This window comes from Diabrotica undecimpunctata, chromosome 7 (assembly GCF_040954645.1).
Source record: "Diabrotica undecimpunctata isolate CICGRU chromosome 7, icDiaUnde3, whole genome shotgun sequence".
Lineage (NCBI taxonomy): Eukaryota > Metazoa > Arthropoda > Insecta > Coleoptera > Chrysomelidae > Diabrotica > Diabrotica undecimpunctata.
In genome coordinates, this window is record NC_092809.1 from 103,290,785 (window position 1) to 103,308,145 (window position 17,361).

Consider the following 17,361-nt stretch of genomic DNA (forward strand, 5'->3'; position numbering starts at 1 on the left):
TTCGGATTTCGGATATAAAGTGTTCTCGTGGATTTCGTTTGGACAAAAATAATTTTAGACAGACATGAATCCCATTAATGACTTGGTGTGTAATATATTAGAGACTCCGTTTAGGCATTGGAAAAATGAAGATAAAAGGGATGTTCTTTTACATGGTCGACCAACCAGTATTTTAAACATAGGACTAAAAAAGGAAGTTAAAAAAACAGGCAAGTCGTATAACATTAATTTTAAGTCTTCTTGGTTCACAGAATTCAATTGGTTGTGTAGTAGCACAGCGTTAGAAAAATTGTATTGTTGGCCATGTCTCCTCTTTTCAAATAAACAATCTGTGTGGAATAGAGACGGTTTTGTTGATTTTTTGAATATTAATAGATCGATGCATAAGCACGCAGATTCTGGAGAGCATTTAAAAAACCAATTAATGTTTAGAAATTTCGAACAAAATCAAAATACGATTGCCGATGCCTTAAAAGAAAACGCTAGATTACTTAAACTAAATTTTAATGAAAATATTCGACTAAACAGGATTTGTTTGCGGACAGTTATTGACGCAGTTTTGTACCTCAGCAAACAAGAGTTGTCTTTTAGGGGACATGATGAGAAAAGTGACTCGAGTAACAGGGGTAATTTTAAGGAGTTATTAAATCTGTTAATTGTTCAAAGCCCTTTGGAAACTAAAAATCATTACGAAAAAATCAAAAATGTTTTTAGTGGAGAATCAAAAACAATTCAAAATGAATTAATTGAGTGTATTTCTGGTTACATAAATGATAATATTATATCTGAAATTAAAAACAGTCCATTTTTTTCCCTCCAAATTGATGATACTACTGACATAACGCAGATGTCGCAGACTTCAATAATATTAAGATGCGTAAATTCTCTAGGACTATTAATTGAAAGGTTTATGGGATTTTACGATGTAAGTGCCGGTAGAACAGCTGAGCATTTATTCACTATGGCTGCGACAGTTTTAGAGCCTTTGGAATACCGACATAAGCTTGTAGGACAGTGTTACGATGGAGCCAGTGTGATGTCAGGGCACTTAAATGGACTTCAACAAAAAATTAAATCGCATGCCCCACAAGCAATTTTTGTGCATTGTCTAACCCATCGACTCAATCTTGTTTTACAGCAGAGCTTTAAGAAAATATCAAAATGTCGAATTTTTTTTGCAACTATTACCGGAATCCCATCTTTTTTTCATAGTTCAGCAAAACGATCGTACGCTCTTGCATCTACATCGGCTAGACGTATGTCAACAATTACAGAGACAAGATGGTCGTCTAATTCAAAATTATTCACTGTTATTATTGAAGACTGGGAAAAATTAAAAGAGGTTTTTGATAATATAATGAATTCTGAAGAGTCAGACGGCAAATCAGTTCAGCTGGCTAAAGGCTTTTTAAGAGATTTAAATGATTTTGAGTTCACATTTTTAGCAATAGTTTTTAGCGACATTTTTCATATAACAGATATTTTATATGATGTCCTTCAAAAAAAGTCACTAGATATTAATTTTTGTTTAAACCAGATAAGGAGAACTCGTCAATTAATAAGTGATAAAAGAAATGAAGAATTTTTTAATTCTATTTTTGAAAAAGCAAGCACAATGACGGTCATTAATACTTCCAAAAGGTTTAGGTGTGATGATGGTATGAGCAAGAATGCAATTACTACTCAATACAGAGCATTATGTTTTGAAATATATGATCATATTTTAATGGAAATGGATATACGTTTTCAGGATTATGATAAATTAAAATTCATAAGCTTAGCAGATACAACAAAGTTTGAGTCATACAGTTTGACCTTCCCTTTCGACGCTTTTCAAAATTTATTTGAGTTTTATGGCACACAATTTACTAAAGATCAAAGACTTAAAAGTGAGCTCTGCCTTCTTTATGCCGACGAAAATTACAAAAATGTGAATTTACAAGAATTGGTTATAAAGTTACAACCAATTAAAGACATTGTTGCAGAAGCCTATAATTTGTTTTGTTTAATTCTGACAATTCCATCGACAAGTGTATCTGTAGAAAGAAGTTTTTCGTGCTTAAAAAGGTTAAAAACTTTTACAAGAAACACTATTTCACAAGATAGACTATCCAGTTTGACTGTTATCGCACTTCATAAAGAACTGTTGAATGAAAGGATGCAGAAGCATCCTTTCTATGAGGATATTATTGATAGATTTGCCTCCCTAAAAGACCGAAGGATCGACTTGGTTTATAAAAACTAGGTAAGTCAGTTCTATTAGTCTATCTAATACTGCTTTTTTTGTTTAAGTATCTCTTCACCCTCAGTTCTAGTATCCTCACCATCATCATTCCGCAACCTTTTACATCCACTTTTGGATATAGGTCTCCTCCATATTCTTCCATTGTTCTCTATCTTGTGCCATCTGTATCGAATTTCCCACTGTTTTTCTCAAGTCATCCATCCATCTTTTTGGTGGTCTACCTCGGTGTCTTTTATCTTCTCTAGGTCTCCATTCTATGAGTCTTTTGGTCCACATCATTTAAACGTGCTACATGTCCAGCCCATCTCCATTTGGCTTGTGCAATTTTTTCTATGACATCTGTCACTTTAGTCCTCTCTCTCTCTCTGTCATCCCGTGAGAGGTTGTTGGTCCTCCATCGGGCGCCTCCCCAGGTGGCGGATAGGGGAATGCCTCCTAGATATAGGTGGTACCGGGGAAATGAAATACTCGGGGCGGACCAAAACCAGTACACTGCAGCGTCTGATCCAGAGTGGTCGGCTGCAATCAGCATCTGACCCAGAGTGGGCGGCTGAATCGAAACTCACCAACCCGTTTTAGCAGGCGAGGTGTTTTAATCGCCAAAAAACCCTCAATGAAATGTCAAGGTTCAGAACTAAAATACCCCAAGCAAGTAGAACGAATCGTATCTAGTATAAGTGCCCTAAAAAACTGTTTTCAAGTTATTAGGGCCCTAAACTCTATTTTTTTAAAGAATTTTTAATGAGATTTGGACGCGACTTAGGTACCAAAACTCCTTTTGGCTCCGGCAAGCTTTCCTCATCTTCACCACTTTTTTAGGCCACGAGCCGCTGCTGGTTGCCTATCGATACCTACAAAATTTCATGTACTCCAGTTTATCTAAATTAATTTATAAAACAAATTTTTTCAATGTTTTTCAACATAAATATAGGACACATTCACATTGCAGACTACAACATTGATGGTTGATACTGTTATATTATTACAATTTTAAATAATGCTGGCTTCTGTCATTTTAGACAACTACCGTAAGTTGCACTGACTGCTTTGTTCCGACATCCGTCCTAACATGTCAATATTGTCATTTTTATTTTTATCAGTTGTTATCAACAGATCCTCGAAGACACTTTGTCTCAGGACCAAGTAACCGATGTAGAGCCATACGTTGCCATGTTACCAATTCCAACGGTAACTTAAACATCCTAATTTTTGATAACATATAATGTAACATATTTATAACATTTAAAGGGTTTTCACCCATATATTTTAGTGGCTCATAGCATGTACACTTTGTAAGTATTAACCACATTTTGCATAACCATAGTCAACATTTTAAATCTTACGTTCTTTTTAATTAAAGTGGTTAATTACTTTCAGGTCACACTGATGATGGAATTTACATTCCGAAAACATTCTATATATTTTTTTTTTTATTTCAAATTACATGTCTCGGCTGCTGTGGCCATTGACACGAGGAACTGTATTACAGAAAACAATAAATTAAGTTACATTGATATCTAAAAAAAAAGAAAAATAAAAAACTAGCAGATGAATACAAAATTGAAATATAGATAGGTGATACAATTACAACAGGTGATATAATTTACAGTTTTTAAGGAACTCTATCACATTAGACATATTGTTTTTGGAATTTAAGATATCACATAAACTTCCGTGGATACCATGTTTGATCCGTGCTGCTGCGTACTGGTTACATTCCACAAGTATATGGTGTACACTTAGACGGGAGTTGCAATATTGGCAGTTTGGAGGTTCTTCTGGAACCATCAGATATCCGTGGGTTAGCCGGGTGTGCCCAATTTTAAGCCTTCTAATGATGGTCTTCGATTTTCTTTCCGTAGAAAAAATTCTAGGTCCTAAAATGTTTGGTTGGATGGACTTTAGTTGGGTAGTGCACCTGTTCCATTGATTTTGCCACATTGAGGTAGATAACTTTTTAATTTCAATTATTATATCTTGAAACAATTGGCATTTTTCATCTGTAAGGTCAGAGCGACGTGCTTCATTTGCTGCGTGGTCAGCATTCTCATTTCCTTTAATACCAACATGTGAAGGATTCCATATCATCGAAACCGAAGTGTTGGATTTAGCAAGTGCTGTACATCTTTCGTGGATCTCATTAACTAAAGGATTTGATGTGTAGATTTTTCTAATGGAATTTATGGATGATAATGAATCTGTACAGTTTGCTAAGTTTTTGGTACCCTGCATTGGAACCTCTAGAGCTTTAAGTATAGCGTAGAGTTCTGCTGTGAATATACTGGTCATCTTGGGTAGTCTATACATTGCTAGTCTGTTATTTGTGGAAGTAACAGCACATCCGACACTTTCTTCGTCTTTAGATGCATCTGTGAATATTATGTTATCAAACTTGCCTCTATTAATTATGTCATTAAAAGTTTGTTTCATGAGTATCGTGGAGGTTTCCATTTTCTTATATCTGCACAAATTTACGTTAAAGTCAGGTAATATTTTTAGCCAAGGTGGAGTATTGGGCTGATTAATGGGGGTGGTAAGATTTAGGTCAAAATTTTCTAAGAGTGGCAATAGAAACTGTAGTGATGAATTGGCAGTAGCTCTACTGTGTGCTCCTGTTAATTGAACATTTTTAATAAGTTGGAATGATATATTATTTGGGTTTGCAGAGACCTTAGCAAAATAGGAGTTTAGTAGACGTTGCTTTCTAATATTTAGAGGGGGTTCACACGATTCGACATATATGCTTTCTGTAGGGCTAGATCTGAAGGCTCCAAGGCATATTCTTATTGAAGTGTACATTCTGTATTTGTGATATAGCCCGTTTGGGTATTTTATTTGTACCTTTTACTAAAGATTTGAAATAAAAATTTTTTTGTGATACATGGTATACAGCCAGTTACAGGAACTTAGTTTCCTAGTTGATCCTTAAAGGTAAAATAGAGGGCTGTAGAGGTGTAGTAGGAAAACAAGTTTCTAGGTTAAAAAACATTCGTGAATGGACACAGATAAAAAATGCAGGATAATTATTCCATATTGCAGAAGATCTAAAAGCCTTCGCAATGGTGATCGCCAACGTCGGATAATTCTGATATGGCACGCGAAGAAGAATAAACTCTATCTTATCGTTGGATATCCGATATCAATTTGTAAAAACATTCATTTTATTGCTATACGGAGTGGAAACATGGACTCGGAATTACAAGTATGAGGCGTATGAGGCATTTGAAATGTGTGTTTTTCGAAAGATGCTGAAGATTTCGTGGACAGAGCACTTGACCAACAAAGAGGTGCTGAGAAGAATGAGGACTGGGAGAGAACTCCTAAATATTGTAAACGACAGAAAAACGAGTTATCTAGGACATATTTATAGAGGAGAAAAATATAACTTTCTACGACTCATAATGGAAGGGAAAGTAGAAGAAAAAAGGGATCCAGGAAGAAGAAAATGCTCCTGGCTGAAGAGAGTAGGAGACTGGACAGGCAAGAACACACATTCGATACTAAGAACAGCTCAAGATAGAGAGCAATTTGCTGTAGTTTTAGCCACCCTTCCGTAATAAAAAAGGAACCTTAAGAAGAATTATAAACAGCATTTTATTTAAATTAATTTATTCAACAAAAAACATATTATAATTTAAGAATAGTTATTTCTATAATTAGGCATATTACGCTATAAGTGCGTGAAATATTTTTTAATTGTCAGTAACAGCCGGCAACGAGTGGTAAATAAAAGTTCAGTGCTTAAAAATACTATAAGAATAAGATAAGTAAATATTATATAATTTTATAAAATGTATTCTTTTCGCTTATCCGATTTAGAAAATTGCTCTATGATGGCATCAACATCTAGAGAAATTTCAGGATGCACAGCACATTGATGGGTGCTAAACCAGTTAACCTTTCCTCCGAAGTTCTATTTCTATGCCAAGTCTCTAGACGCTCTAGAAAAACTACGCTCTGCTGTTGCTGCTCTGACTGGCAATGTAATTAATATTTACTGAAGTATTTTGATATTTGGATACATATGAATATCGCAATTTTTTAATACTTCTAAAATAGAATCAGGAAGTTTTCCATTATTTTGCACGTCTCTTTTCCACTTTTGATTCCACAGTGAAAACTATTGTTCTACTATGGAATATGCAGTAGATGGTCCAATAATATCCTGGAAGGTGTCAACAACTTTTTTTAATGCAAATTTATCTTCTGGTGTGTTATTAGTTTTAGGTCAAACAACTCGAAGATTAAATAGATTCATAACTTTCGGTGTAAGTCGTTCTTCTAAATTAGTTAAGATATTGTCTAAAAGGTGTAAATAAATAGATCTTCGGAAATATATTTCGCAAGAGTTAGCAGGTTGGTTTTGACGACAGGTTTGACGAGAAACTATACGAGACATCTTCAATTCAATGTCTATAGAATTCAATTCTATAGAAATTAGGAAATGCCGAAAGGTCTAAATCAAGATGAAGGAAAAAGACTAAAGCACTTGACAGGGCTTCATCGCCACACAGCTCATCAGTCACTTTTCTCTGTCTTTTTTATGAGAATTTACTGTTTACTTTTCTATTTACAGAATTTTTTACTGTCAGAAGATTGTGAGGAAAGTCTCCCACATGCTGGGTGGATCAAGCCCAGAGGAATTATTGGCCATGACCATACATAAAGCTTCCCTATCAATCAAAAAAAGAAAAGGATGGAAATTAACAATCCAAGTATCAAGAAATGATATCACTATACTCTTTTGAGAGTCAGTAAATGAAGAATATTCCTTTAATACACAAAACATCTTCAACAGTAGAGGAACTTCAAAGGCAAAAAGACATTTATTGCTCTTTGCAATAATTAATCTTAAATGATTTTATCAGTGAATTTTCTTATTATTTGTAATTTGAAACTTGACTGTTTGTAAGACTTCAGTTTATGTGTTTAATAATACGGATTCCATAGAAATATTAGGGCTATTCTAATACCAATTGTTGTGTTTGTTGTTTCTTTAATATTGTTAACTGATCTTCAGCAACTGTAGAACTCTTGCAACAATTCCATTTATGGGGAGGTAAAATGCAAACAAGCTTAAGTCACAAATAAGTAATTTTTTAGGAAGAGCGTAAAACTGATAGTTTTGCTCTGAAAAAGGATAATGTGTTTTAATCGATGTTATATGTAGCACACGTACAAAACGCATTTACAAAACACTTGATATGGATATTGAAGAAACTCAATTTGGATTCCGTAATGGCGTAGGTACCCGTGAAGCTCTATTTGCATTCAACGTACTAATCCAGAGATGCTTGGATGTGAACCAAGATATGTACGTCTGTTTCATAGACTACAACAAAGCTTTCGACAAAGTCCGCCACAAAGAGCTAATGGACATCCTCAAAGCAAAACAAATACAACACAATGACCTTCGAATTATAACAAATCTATATTATAAACAGCAGGCACACGTACGCATTAATGAACACAAATCAGAAGAGTTCGAAGTTAAAAGAGGAGTGCGACAGGGGTGTGTATTGTCACCACTACTATTCAATGCATACTCTGAAGAAATTATGAAAAGAGCTCTTGAGGGAGAAACAGCAGGAATCAAGGTCAATGGAACACCAATTAACAACATTAGATATGCGGACGATACTATCATTATAACAGACAACCTCCGAGACCTCCAAAAGCTAATGAACAAGATAGTTGAGTATGGAGAGGAATATGGATTATCAATAAACACCAAGAAAACCAAATTTATGAGGATATCAAAAACCCAAAATAATGGTGAAAGCCTGACAATTAACGGTAGTGTTTTAGAACAAGTTGAAAACTACCACTATCTTGGCACAATAATTAATCACACAAACGATTACTCCAAAGAAATCAAAGTTCGAATAGAGAAAGCACGTACAAACTTCAATAAAATGAGAAAGGTACTTTGTGCAAGAGAACTGAAATTGGACTTGAGAGTTAGGCTGGCAAGGTGCTATATTTTCTCGACTCTGCTTTATGGGATAGAAGCATGGACACTTAACGCGTCGACTGCTAAAAAGTTGGAAGCATTTGAAATGTGGGTGTATAGAAGAATCTTGAAGATATCATGGACCGAGCATGTGACAAACAACGAAGTCATGAGAAGAATCAACAAAAGAATGGGAGTATTATAAACCATCAAGACAAGAAAGCTGCAATACCTGGGGCATGTTATGCGTAATGAGAGATACAACCTACTTCAATTGATTATACAAGGGAAAATCCAGGGCAAGAGAAGTGTAGGAAGAAGAAGAATCTCATGGTTGCGTAACTTGAGGGAATGGTACGGATGCACATCAATTGAACTATTCAGAGCAGCAGCATCTAAGATCAGAATAGCCATGATGATTGCCAACCTCCGTCGCGGAGATGGCACGTGAAGAAGAAGAAGATTGATTATTAACATGTGATTAGGGGCCGGGGGATGCGCTCTTCTTCTAATCGGCATAAAGCTGAGCGGGAAAAGAACAAATCTCAGGGGATAAGTTTTGCACGGAGAGTCTTAGGACTTTGCACCTCCTTAAACTATCCCAAGACCGCTGGATACCCCCAACAATGATTGGGGGTGTGTAATCAATCTTTGATTGCACCCTTCACGTGGTGGCCCTGTTGAAACTAAACTCAGCGGATCTAGACTAGATAGTCGATAAACAATCCCCACGCCAAGCCGTGAGACACCGTGGTGAAGGCTGTGAGGCACTGGGGTGACAGTGTCGCAAACGGTTCCTTTGGGGCAACAGGTCACACCCCTTAGTATTTAGACCTTACCCTCGCAAGCGGGGCTCTGCGAGGAGTTGACTGTCTTTCCCTAGCTACTCGTGGGATCAATATGGAATCTCAAAAACAAACAAAAACAAATACAAAAAAAACTCAGTGCCAAAGGGTTCCCGATGCCGAAGGGCCAGGGAACTCCAAAGCCAAAATCACAGTTCCTAAAGCCGAAGGGCAGTGAGCTTCTGGAGAAAATCCGAACGCCGAAAGGCCCGGAATTTCTAAAGAAATCTCTCAAGCTGATAGGCAAGGAAACAAAATGGCTGTCAGAGTAACAGCGTTGGAAGACGTTGATCTCATGACAGACGAAGAAATTAGGGCTGCAAAGCTATCTGGCGTTTATAAAGCCAAAATCAGTAGGCTGGTGAAACAAGGCCAAGATTACGTTCAAGCCAAAAGGGCTGTAATAAAGGCTAATTTCACCAAGGCGACTGAAAGGGCAAAAGAGATGCCGTCAAAGCCAATAAAGGCCATGACAAAAGTAATACAAACCCAGAAGATCGATGGCCCAAAAAGGCTAAGGTCAGACGGAAGCACACCACCCGAAAGCCAACGCAAAGGGAAAAGGCCAAGAACCGAAGGTGTGACTTTCAGCGAAGCTGCCGCTTCTGTTAAGGTTGCAGTGGTACTAACAGGATTCCCGGAAGCCAAGATGGATATAGACAAGCTTAAGGCAGTCGAAATAGCCATCTTGGGTGCGTATGACAAAATTCCGGAAGCAGGACCACAGGTTCGCTTCCTGAAGAGTACATACAGGCCGGGTTTCCTGGAACTTAACTGTGCGGACGACATAAGTGCGCGGTGGCTGAAGGAGGTGATTCCAACCCTGAGGCCTTGGGAGAGTGCATCTCTCAGGGCTGTGGAGGGGGAAGACATACCCAAGCCGCACTCATGCACTGTCTTCGTACAGGACGAGCATGGGGAACGTCTTGAGTCCAAAAGGATCCTTAATAGACTAAGGATAAGTAACCATGGGCTCAGGACACATCTATGGACAGTCTGGGGTAGTAAACATTTAGAGAAAGGGGTGTTATGGACCTTCTCGATGGATTCTGAATCTCGAGAAGAACTCCAGAAATTAAAAATGTCACCCTTTTTCGGAGTAGAACGGTTAACGTTCCGACCCAAAGAAGGGAAGACAAAAACACGGAATGAAAAGCCAGTAGCAACTCACTCCAGTGAAACAGGGGAGACCTTCCTACATATGGAGGTTCAGGACGAGGAACAACCTTCTTCGGGTGGAGCTGACACACCCATAAGGACTAATGTCCAAGAGTGTGTCGGACCCACGGAAGAAGGAATGTCCACAGATCCAGAACCGGCCATCTCTTCGCAATGAAGAGAGAAATAAGGCTCCTGCAGGCCAATCTTCAACATGCAAAAGCCGCATCGGCAACGCTAGTTAGAAGATTGGAACAAGAAGGCATTGATGTGGCCCTCCTGCAGGAGCCTTGGAGGATAGGTGAGAAGATTTCTGGCCTATCAACCAAACAAGGTAAGGTTTTATACACACCCAAAGCTGTAAGGCCAAGGTCGTGTATAATTCACAGTAATAGAGTAGATTGTACATTAATCCCGGTGCTCTGCACTGATGATATTGTTACAGCTGTTCTAACTATAACCACGGAAGTAGGAGAGAAGAAACTGGTGGTGTGTTCAGCCTACTTTCCAGGTGATGAGACTCTGTGTCCACCAAGCATTATAAGCGACATAGTTGCATATTGTCTAGGAAAAGGATTACAGCTCATTATAGGATGTGATGCCAACGCACATCACACCGTGTGGGGAAGCACAAACATTAATGCAAGGGGTGAGTATATTTTTAATTTCATCTTATCTGAAGGTTTGGTTATATCCAATATAGGAAACAAGCCAACTTTTGTCACTAAGGCACGCAAAGAAGTGTTAGATTTAACACTCTGCACGAGCAGGATAAGTGATATAATAACAAATTGGTTTGTGTCTGACGAACCCTCATGTTCGGATCACAGACATATACGATTTGACCTTGATATTTTTCCATCGGAAATTAAATACAGGAATCCTAGAGATACAAACTGGGTAGGATATAGGGAGTCCCTCAGTAAAAATCTCGAGGAATGTACGATTTCGTTTAAAAGCCCAGAGGTTATAGATTCGGCGGCAGAAACGATAAGCGAAGCTATTATGGCGGCTTACCAGGAAAATTCTCCTGAAAAAACAAGGAAAAGTACGGGCAGTAATACAGTCTGGTGGAACAACGGCTTAAGGAAGATGAGGTCGGAAGTCCGAAGCCTATTTAATAAAGCCAAAAGTAACCAAGATTGGGATGCCTACAGGTATAAGCTAACGCTATACAATAAAGAAATTCGGAAAGCCAAAAGGAATTCACGGAGAGAGTTTTGCGAGGAGATTACAGATATCCCGGCATGTTCTCGAATTCATAAAGTCCTGGCAAAGGATGGTGCTACAACCAAAGAAGTAGGTTTCCTAAAGAAAGCTAATGGCAAATTTACGGACACCAAAGAGGAAAGTCTTAGAGAACTAATGAACACGCACTTTCCGGGCTCAACAATTCTGGATGATGCAGATAGGCAAACCAACATAGACCAAAGGCTCACTAGACCAAGGTCTACAGATTGGAAAATAGCCACAGCAATCACAAGACCAAACAGAATTAGATGGGCTATAAATAAGTTTCGGCCATATAAGTCTCCAGGGACAGATGGCATATATCCAATACTGTTGCATATGGGATTAGAGGTATTGATACCACACCTATGCAAGCTCCTCAAAGCCACTTTAGCATGGGGGATCGTACCGGAAATATGGCAAAAGGTCAAAGTCATATACTTGCCTAAGGTAGGTAAAGTATCAGACCTAACACCAAAGTCATATAGACCGATAAGCCTATCTTCTTTTCTATTAAAAACGCTGGAAAGGCTTCTTGATAGGTACATCAGAGACGAAGTGCTAAAAGATAATCCTCTAAGCAATCGTCAATATGCATACCAACCTGGTAAATCTACGGACTCCGCGTTGGATGATCTAAATAGACTTATCTCAAAGTCAATGGAAGACAAAGAGATAGCAATGGCCGCTTTTTTAGATATAGAAGGGGCATTTAATAATGTTACCACCAGCTCTTTGATAGGGGCTATGAGTAGATGAGGTGCACCTGCGGTAATATGCAGATGGATAAGGGCATCCCTGGAGAATAGGACAGTAATGTCCACTCTGGGTAAAGCAACCATCAAAGCAAAAGTAGGCAGAGGCTGTCCACAAGGAGGAGTTCTGTCCCCTCTACTTTGGGCAACCTTGGTAGATGATCTCCTCAGAAATCTGTCCACAGAAGGCTTTTATTGTCTAGGATATGCTGACGATATAGCAATCGTTGTCAGGGGCAGGTTTGCTCAGGTAGTTTCTGAGAGAATGCAAGCAGCCCTAAATATAGTTGACGACTGGTGTAAACAAGAGAGACTGATAGTCAATGCTCAGAAAACACAAATTGTCAACTTCACCAAAAAAACAGCACTACAAGGCCTAAAACCACCGGTGCTGGGAAGAACAGAGATTTCATTTGCCAAAGAAACAAAATACCTTGGGGTATATTTTGATCATAGGCTTACATGGAATACTCACATTCTAAAAACCACACAGAAAGCTACTATGTCCTTGGGCAGATGTAGAAGAATGTGCCGTAAGAATTGGGGACTTAACCCCAAAATGACTCTATGGCTATATACAAGGGTTATTAGACCCATGATAACCTATGGCTCGGTGACGTGGTGGACAAAGACGCAGCAAGGGGGAGCAATAAGGCTGCTAGGTAATACACAAAGGCTAGCATGCCTGTGTATTACGGGGGCCTTAAAAACAACTCCTACTGCATCGCTGGAAGTCCTGTTGAATCTACCACCACTTCATATCTTTATACAGGGCGAAGCCAGATCCGTGATGCACAGATTAATCCATAGTCAGCGACATATAAGCCAGATGCATGGTACTGACAACAGAAAGCTAATCGAGGAGCTAAAAGCCGATATTGTGATGGGGAAACCTATCGATGCAACAGTTACGAGATATAGCTTTAACAATAAGTTCACAATTAAGATACCAGGCAGGGAAGACTGGAATAAAGGTGTACCCATACAAGCTGCTGCTACCTGGTACACGGATGGCTCAAAAACATCGGAGGGTGTGGGAGCCGGCATAGTAGGGACAAATCAAGGGATAGATTTCCCGGTAAGTCTATCTAAGGATGTGACAGTTTTCCAGGCGGAAATAACTGCAATCCATCACTGCGTGGAAGAAATAGAAAGGCAGGAAAGAACGTTCTGTTCAGTTGCTATCTTCACAGATAGTCAGGCAGCGCTTAAGGCACTCAATTCCGTAGAGGTCAATTCTAAGCTAGTATGGGATTGCGTGTGTGCCCTAAATAATCTAGGAGACCGTAGCAAGGTTACGGTAGCCTGGGTACCGGGGCACGAGGGTCATAAGGGCAATGAAAAAGCAGATGAAATGGCCAAACAAGGCTCATCATTGCCATTCATTGGACCGGAACCCTTCTGCGGAGTTGCTAAATCAGTAACAAGAACGGCTACAAGGAAGTGGGTAGCTCGCAAATCTCTGGAATGGTGGAGGAATTCACCAGGACAAAGACAGGCGAAACAGTTCATTACAGAACATTCGCCAAAATTTACGGCAGACCTAATAAGCAAAGACAGGAAAACAGTCAAGGTCATAGTAGGTCTTCTAACAGGGCACTGTAAGCTGAATAGGCACTTGAAGCTGATGGGATTATCAGATGATGACCTGTGCAGATTCTGTCACCTCGAAGAAGAAACAGCAGAGCACATTTTATGTCAGTGTGACAGTCTGGCAAATGTGCGGTTCTTTGCATTAGGAGAAGAAAATCCACCGGCAAATAGCTACATGGAAGGTACAGTCTCGAAGCTACTAGACTTTATAAAAAGGGTCAGGCTAGAGAATGTTATCTAGGACTAGAGGACCACAATAGATCTGAAAAGGTCGCAGTGGAATAGGCCGAAAGGCCACCTCTCTTAATCTAATCTAATCTAACATGTGATTAAAATACTCATTTCAGTTAGGGTAGCTAAAAAGTAGTTTAAAAAATTGATTTTGTTTTGGCAATAAGACCTTTTGCACGAACTCAGTGGAAATAAGTCGTTTTGTATGTAAAATGCTGTGCACATAAGCTGATTTACATGTAAAAATAGTAATAAAGCAATAAAGTAACTGAAAATAATTTTCTAAATAAATTTTTATTTTTATAAAATAATAATATAGGCCTTACCTAAGTGACAAACATTGTCATAATAGGTAGTTAATGCAACAAACAGTTTCTTTTAAATATGCAAGTCATGCATAGTGGGTTCATCACAAATCAAACTCTTGTACCAACCAAGGCGTGGATCAGTCCTCTCTAAACATTTTTTTCAAAAGGTACACATAATAAAGTGGTAGTTCTTCTGTCTCACTTGTCATAGATTCTTTTTTCCTTTCTTTCTCAAAGATACCAGTCTCTTCTCCTTCATACCTGTAGTTTTTCAAGCCTCTTACCAACACAATCTTTTTAGAGAAAAAAACACACAACCTTTTTCCTTTTTCGGAGGTGTACAATTTCTTCTTGTGTCTGATAGCGTATTCCAATTCCCTTCAGTTCACTAATTGATTGGATATCAATTAATATCAAGTAGTGGCCAATCTTTTTATAGTGCTTTTATCTTGCCTATACCACTGTAGATGTCATGGTATTCCTGTTTAATTTAAAATATGGGTATTTTTCGCTTTTCTACTTTTCCAAAAACACAGTCAACGGGTAAAAAAATATGTCCGCATACAGGGAAATACAATAAAATCTTTTGGATTGATGTTTTGTGTGTTTTCAAAAAATAAATCAGTGTTCTCAGGACAATATTATTTTAATTTTGAGAAACACAACCATCTCTAAACAACCTTAGTACAGAATAGAACTGAAAATCAACTTTTGTCAAATAGTTAAAGATAGCCAATGATTTTTCCACACTACCTTTTTCAGCTTGCTCTTCTATCCAAGTATAGAAAATGGGGTTTTGAGTTTTTAGGTCAGTAATACAAAAATTATAAAACTCAATTTGTCCCAAGTAATAAGCTTCTTGAATTGGACTTTTCGGTTGCGGCTAAATTTGTTGAAGATCAAACAAAGGCTAACAGAATGAGGAACATCCATTTTCATTTACTCATAACGCCTTTGCTCTTCTTGAATGAATCCGCTTTCAACCATTAGCTGCGCCTTTTCAGCAGACAACGCTGGGGCACTTTTAACTTTTTCTTTGAGAAGGCAGCACATACTGTAAGTATCGGAAGCAGGCAACTGGAAACTATGTTAAACTCGTTTATAAAAATCCTCATAAATATGCTGCATTTCACTTTTAACTCCCCTTCACACTGATCATTATATATTTTACTTAGTTTACTAATACTTAACTCACTACCCAGGAACAATCTTTTGGACTTCTTTCTGCTGTAAAGTGATTCAGTTCCTCTGAGCTTTTTTATGTACACTCTAACACACTCTTCTTCAGATAGTTATTTTTTTTAGTGTCACCTCCTCCTTTTCTCTTCAACAGCAAGCCCAAAAGCACTTTTTTGGTTATGTTTTTTTATTCTAGTTTCTCCAAAACCAACAGTGAGAAAAAATTTTAAACAAAGAAGTTTTAGCACCAGAGACCATTGGAAAGATGTTGGTTGTAAACTGATTTTGTTTACAACCCTGTAATTTTCAAAATAGTATATTTCCCTTTGTTCATAACTGTACTCCACCCTGTATGCCAAGACGCCCTATTCATTCCATCAATAAACTCTAACGGTACTTACTAAACCTCATTAAAAATGACCTGTTCCTGACACAGGCGACCGACGGTCTCAAGAAAAACCCTTGGCTGTCTGTTATAAACTCTCGCGGAAGAAACTTGTGCTTGAATAACAAAATTTGTGATTTGATTCTCAGAGTGTGTCTCACTCTCAAGTATTTAGCAATAAGAAAATTTGTCTTCGCGATTGTGAAACTAATAAATTTGTGTAACCACGTATATTGTCACATATAGTACTCACTAGGTTGTGTTACCTATAATACGTTAAGAAATAAAAGCTAGTTGTAAGTTACTAGTATTCTTTACGTACCATCGACAATTAAAATAATACAGTCCACTTAAAAACCCAAAGAATACCGGCGGTATAAGTTAGTTGAAGATTGAAAGCACTTGGAATCACACATAATTCCACCTCAAACGCCGGTAATTTTCTCCAGAAGTATTGTATTGAGTAATTTTGCTCAGGTCTTTTGATTTGTGTTCTATGAATCAGACTGGCAATTATTATCTTGTCTTTTCTTGTCCTGAACTTGATAAAACTCTTCTTTGAAATCTTTGATATAATTAGGGCTTATTTTTATGCATGTAAAATGTTTATTTTTGTGCTTACACAATACAAAAACTAGGGCTATATTTTTTTTGCATCCATCAGATAGAATAAACCAATTTAGATACAACAGAACAATGTATTGGCACATCTAACTCAATTTTGATTTTTGTGTGACTTAAGGCTGTTTGCATGTTACCTCCTCATATAGATATATTACTTGGAAAACATTTGATATATGAATAAACATTATTTCTGTAACATTAGCTTGTAATCTGTTGACAATTTCAAATAAGTGACATTTTTTTTTCTAATCCAAAGAGGCATTATCATTAGATAATTATAAATATTACAAAATATTGTCAAAACTGTGTTATCCTTTATTGATAAAATCACAAAATTGAATACTAAAAAAACTTTTACATCCAGTTAAACTCTCTCATATTTTTCTAAATGTAAATAATAATATAAAAGTTTGTTTATTCTAGGTAACATTACTTATCTAAAAGAAATTGTTATAATATCACTAGTTCTTAAAACAGCACTCTGAATTGGTGGAGGATAATAAGTCTTTAAATTCTTGACCATAATATTTTCAAAATTGGAATCCACTGCTTTTATTGTCCCTTGAGTTTGAGTGTTTTCATACATATGTATTTTGCATTCTTTTTTTCCATCTAAAATCAAATGTTTAAGTTATCTTTTGTTTAAAAAATGACCTGAACAATCTAATTTTAAATTCTTGATGTTTTTCTTATATGTGAATATGTATATTCACTATTCAATTGCATTTTTTGACAGAGACAAAAAATATAGAACATTATTTTTTCTTAACTTTTTAATTGGTCCCCATAAATATATGACTTTGTATATCTATGAGCATGTCTTAAAAAGTTAAGAAAAGGACTGAAAAGAAGTTT

The 17,361-nt window shown here is 37.4% G+C and overlaps 1 protein-coding gene across 1 annotated transcript; it reads left to right on the forward strand.

Moving 5' to 3' along the window:
• Positions 1-379: 379 nt before the first annotated feature.
• On the forward strand, positions 380-2,245 carry LOC140446576 (zinc finger MYM-type protein 1-like). Its single transcript, XM_072539140.1, has one exon. The coding sequence runs from the start codon at positions 380-382 to the stop codon at positions 2,243-2,245; it is 1,866 nt and encodes a 621-aa protein (XP_072395241.1).
• The last annotated feature ends 15,116 nt before the right edge of the window (positions 2,246-17,361 follow it).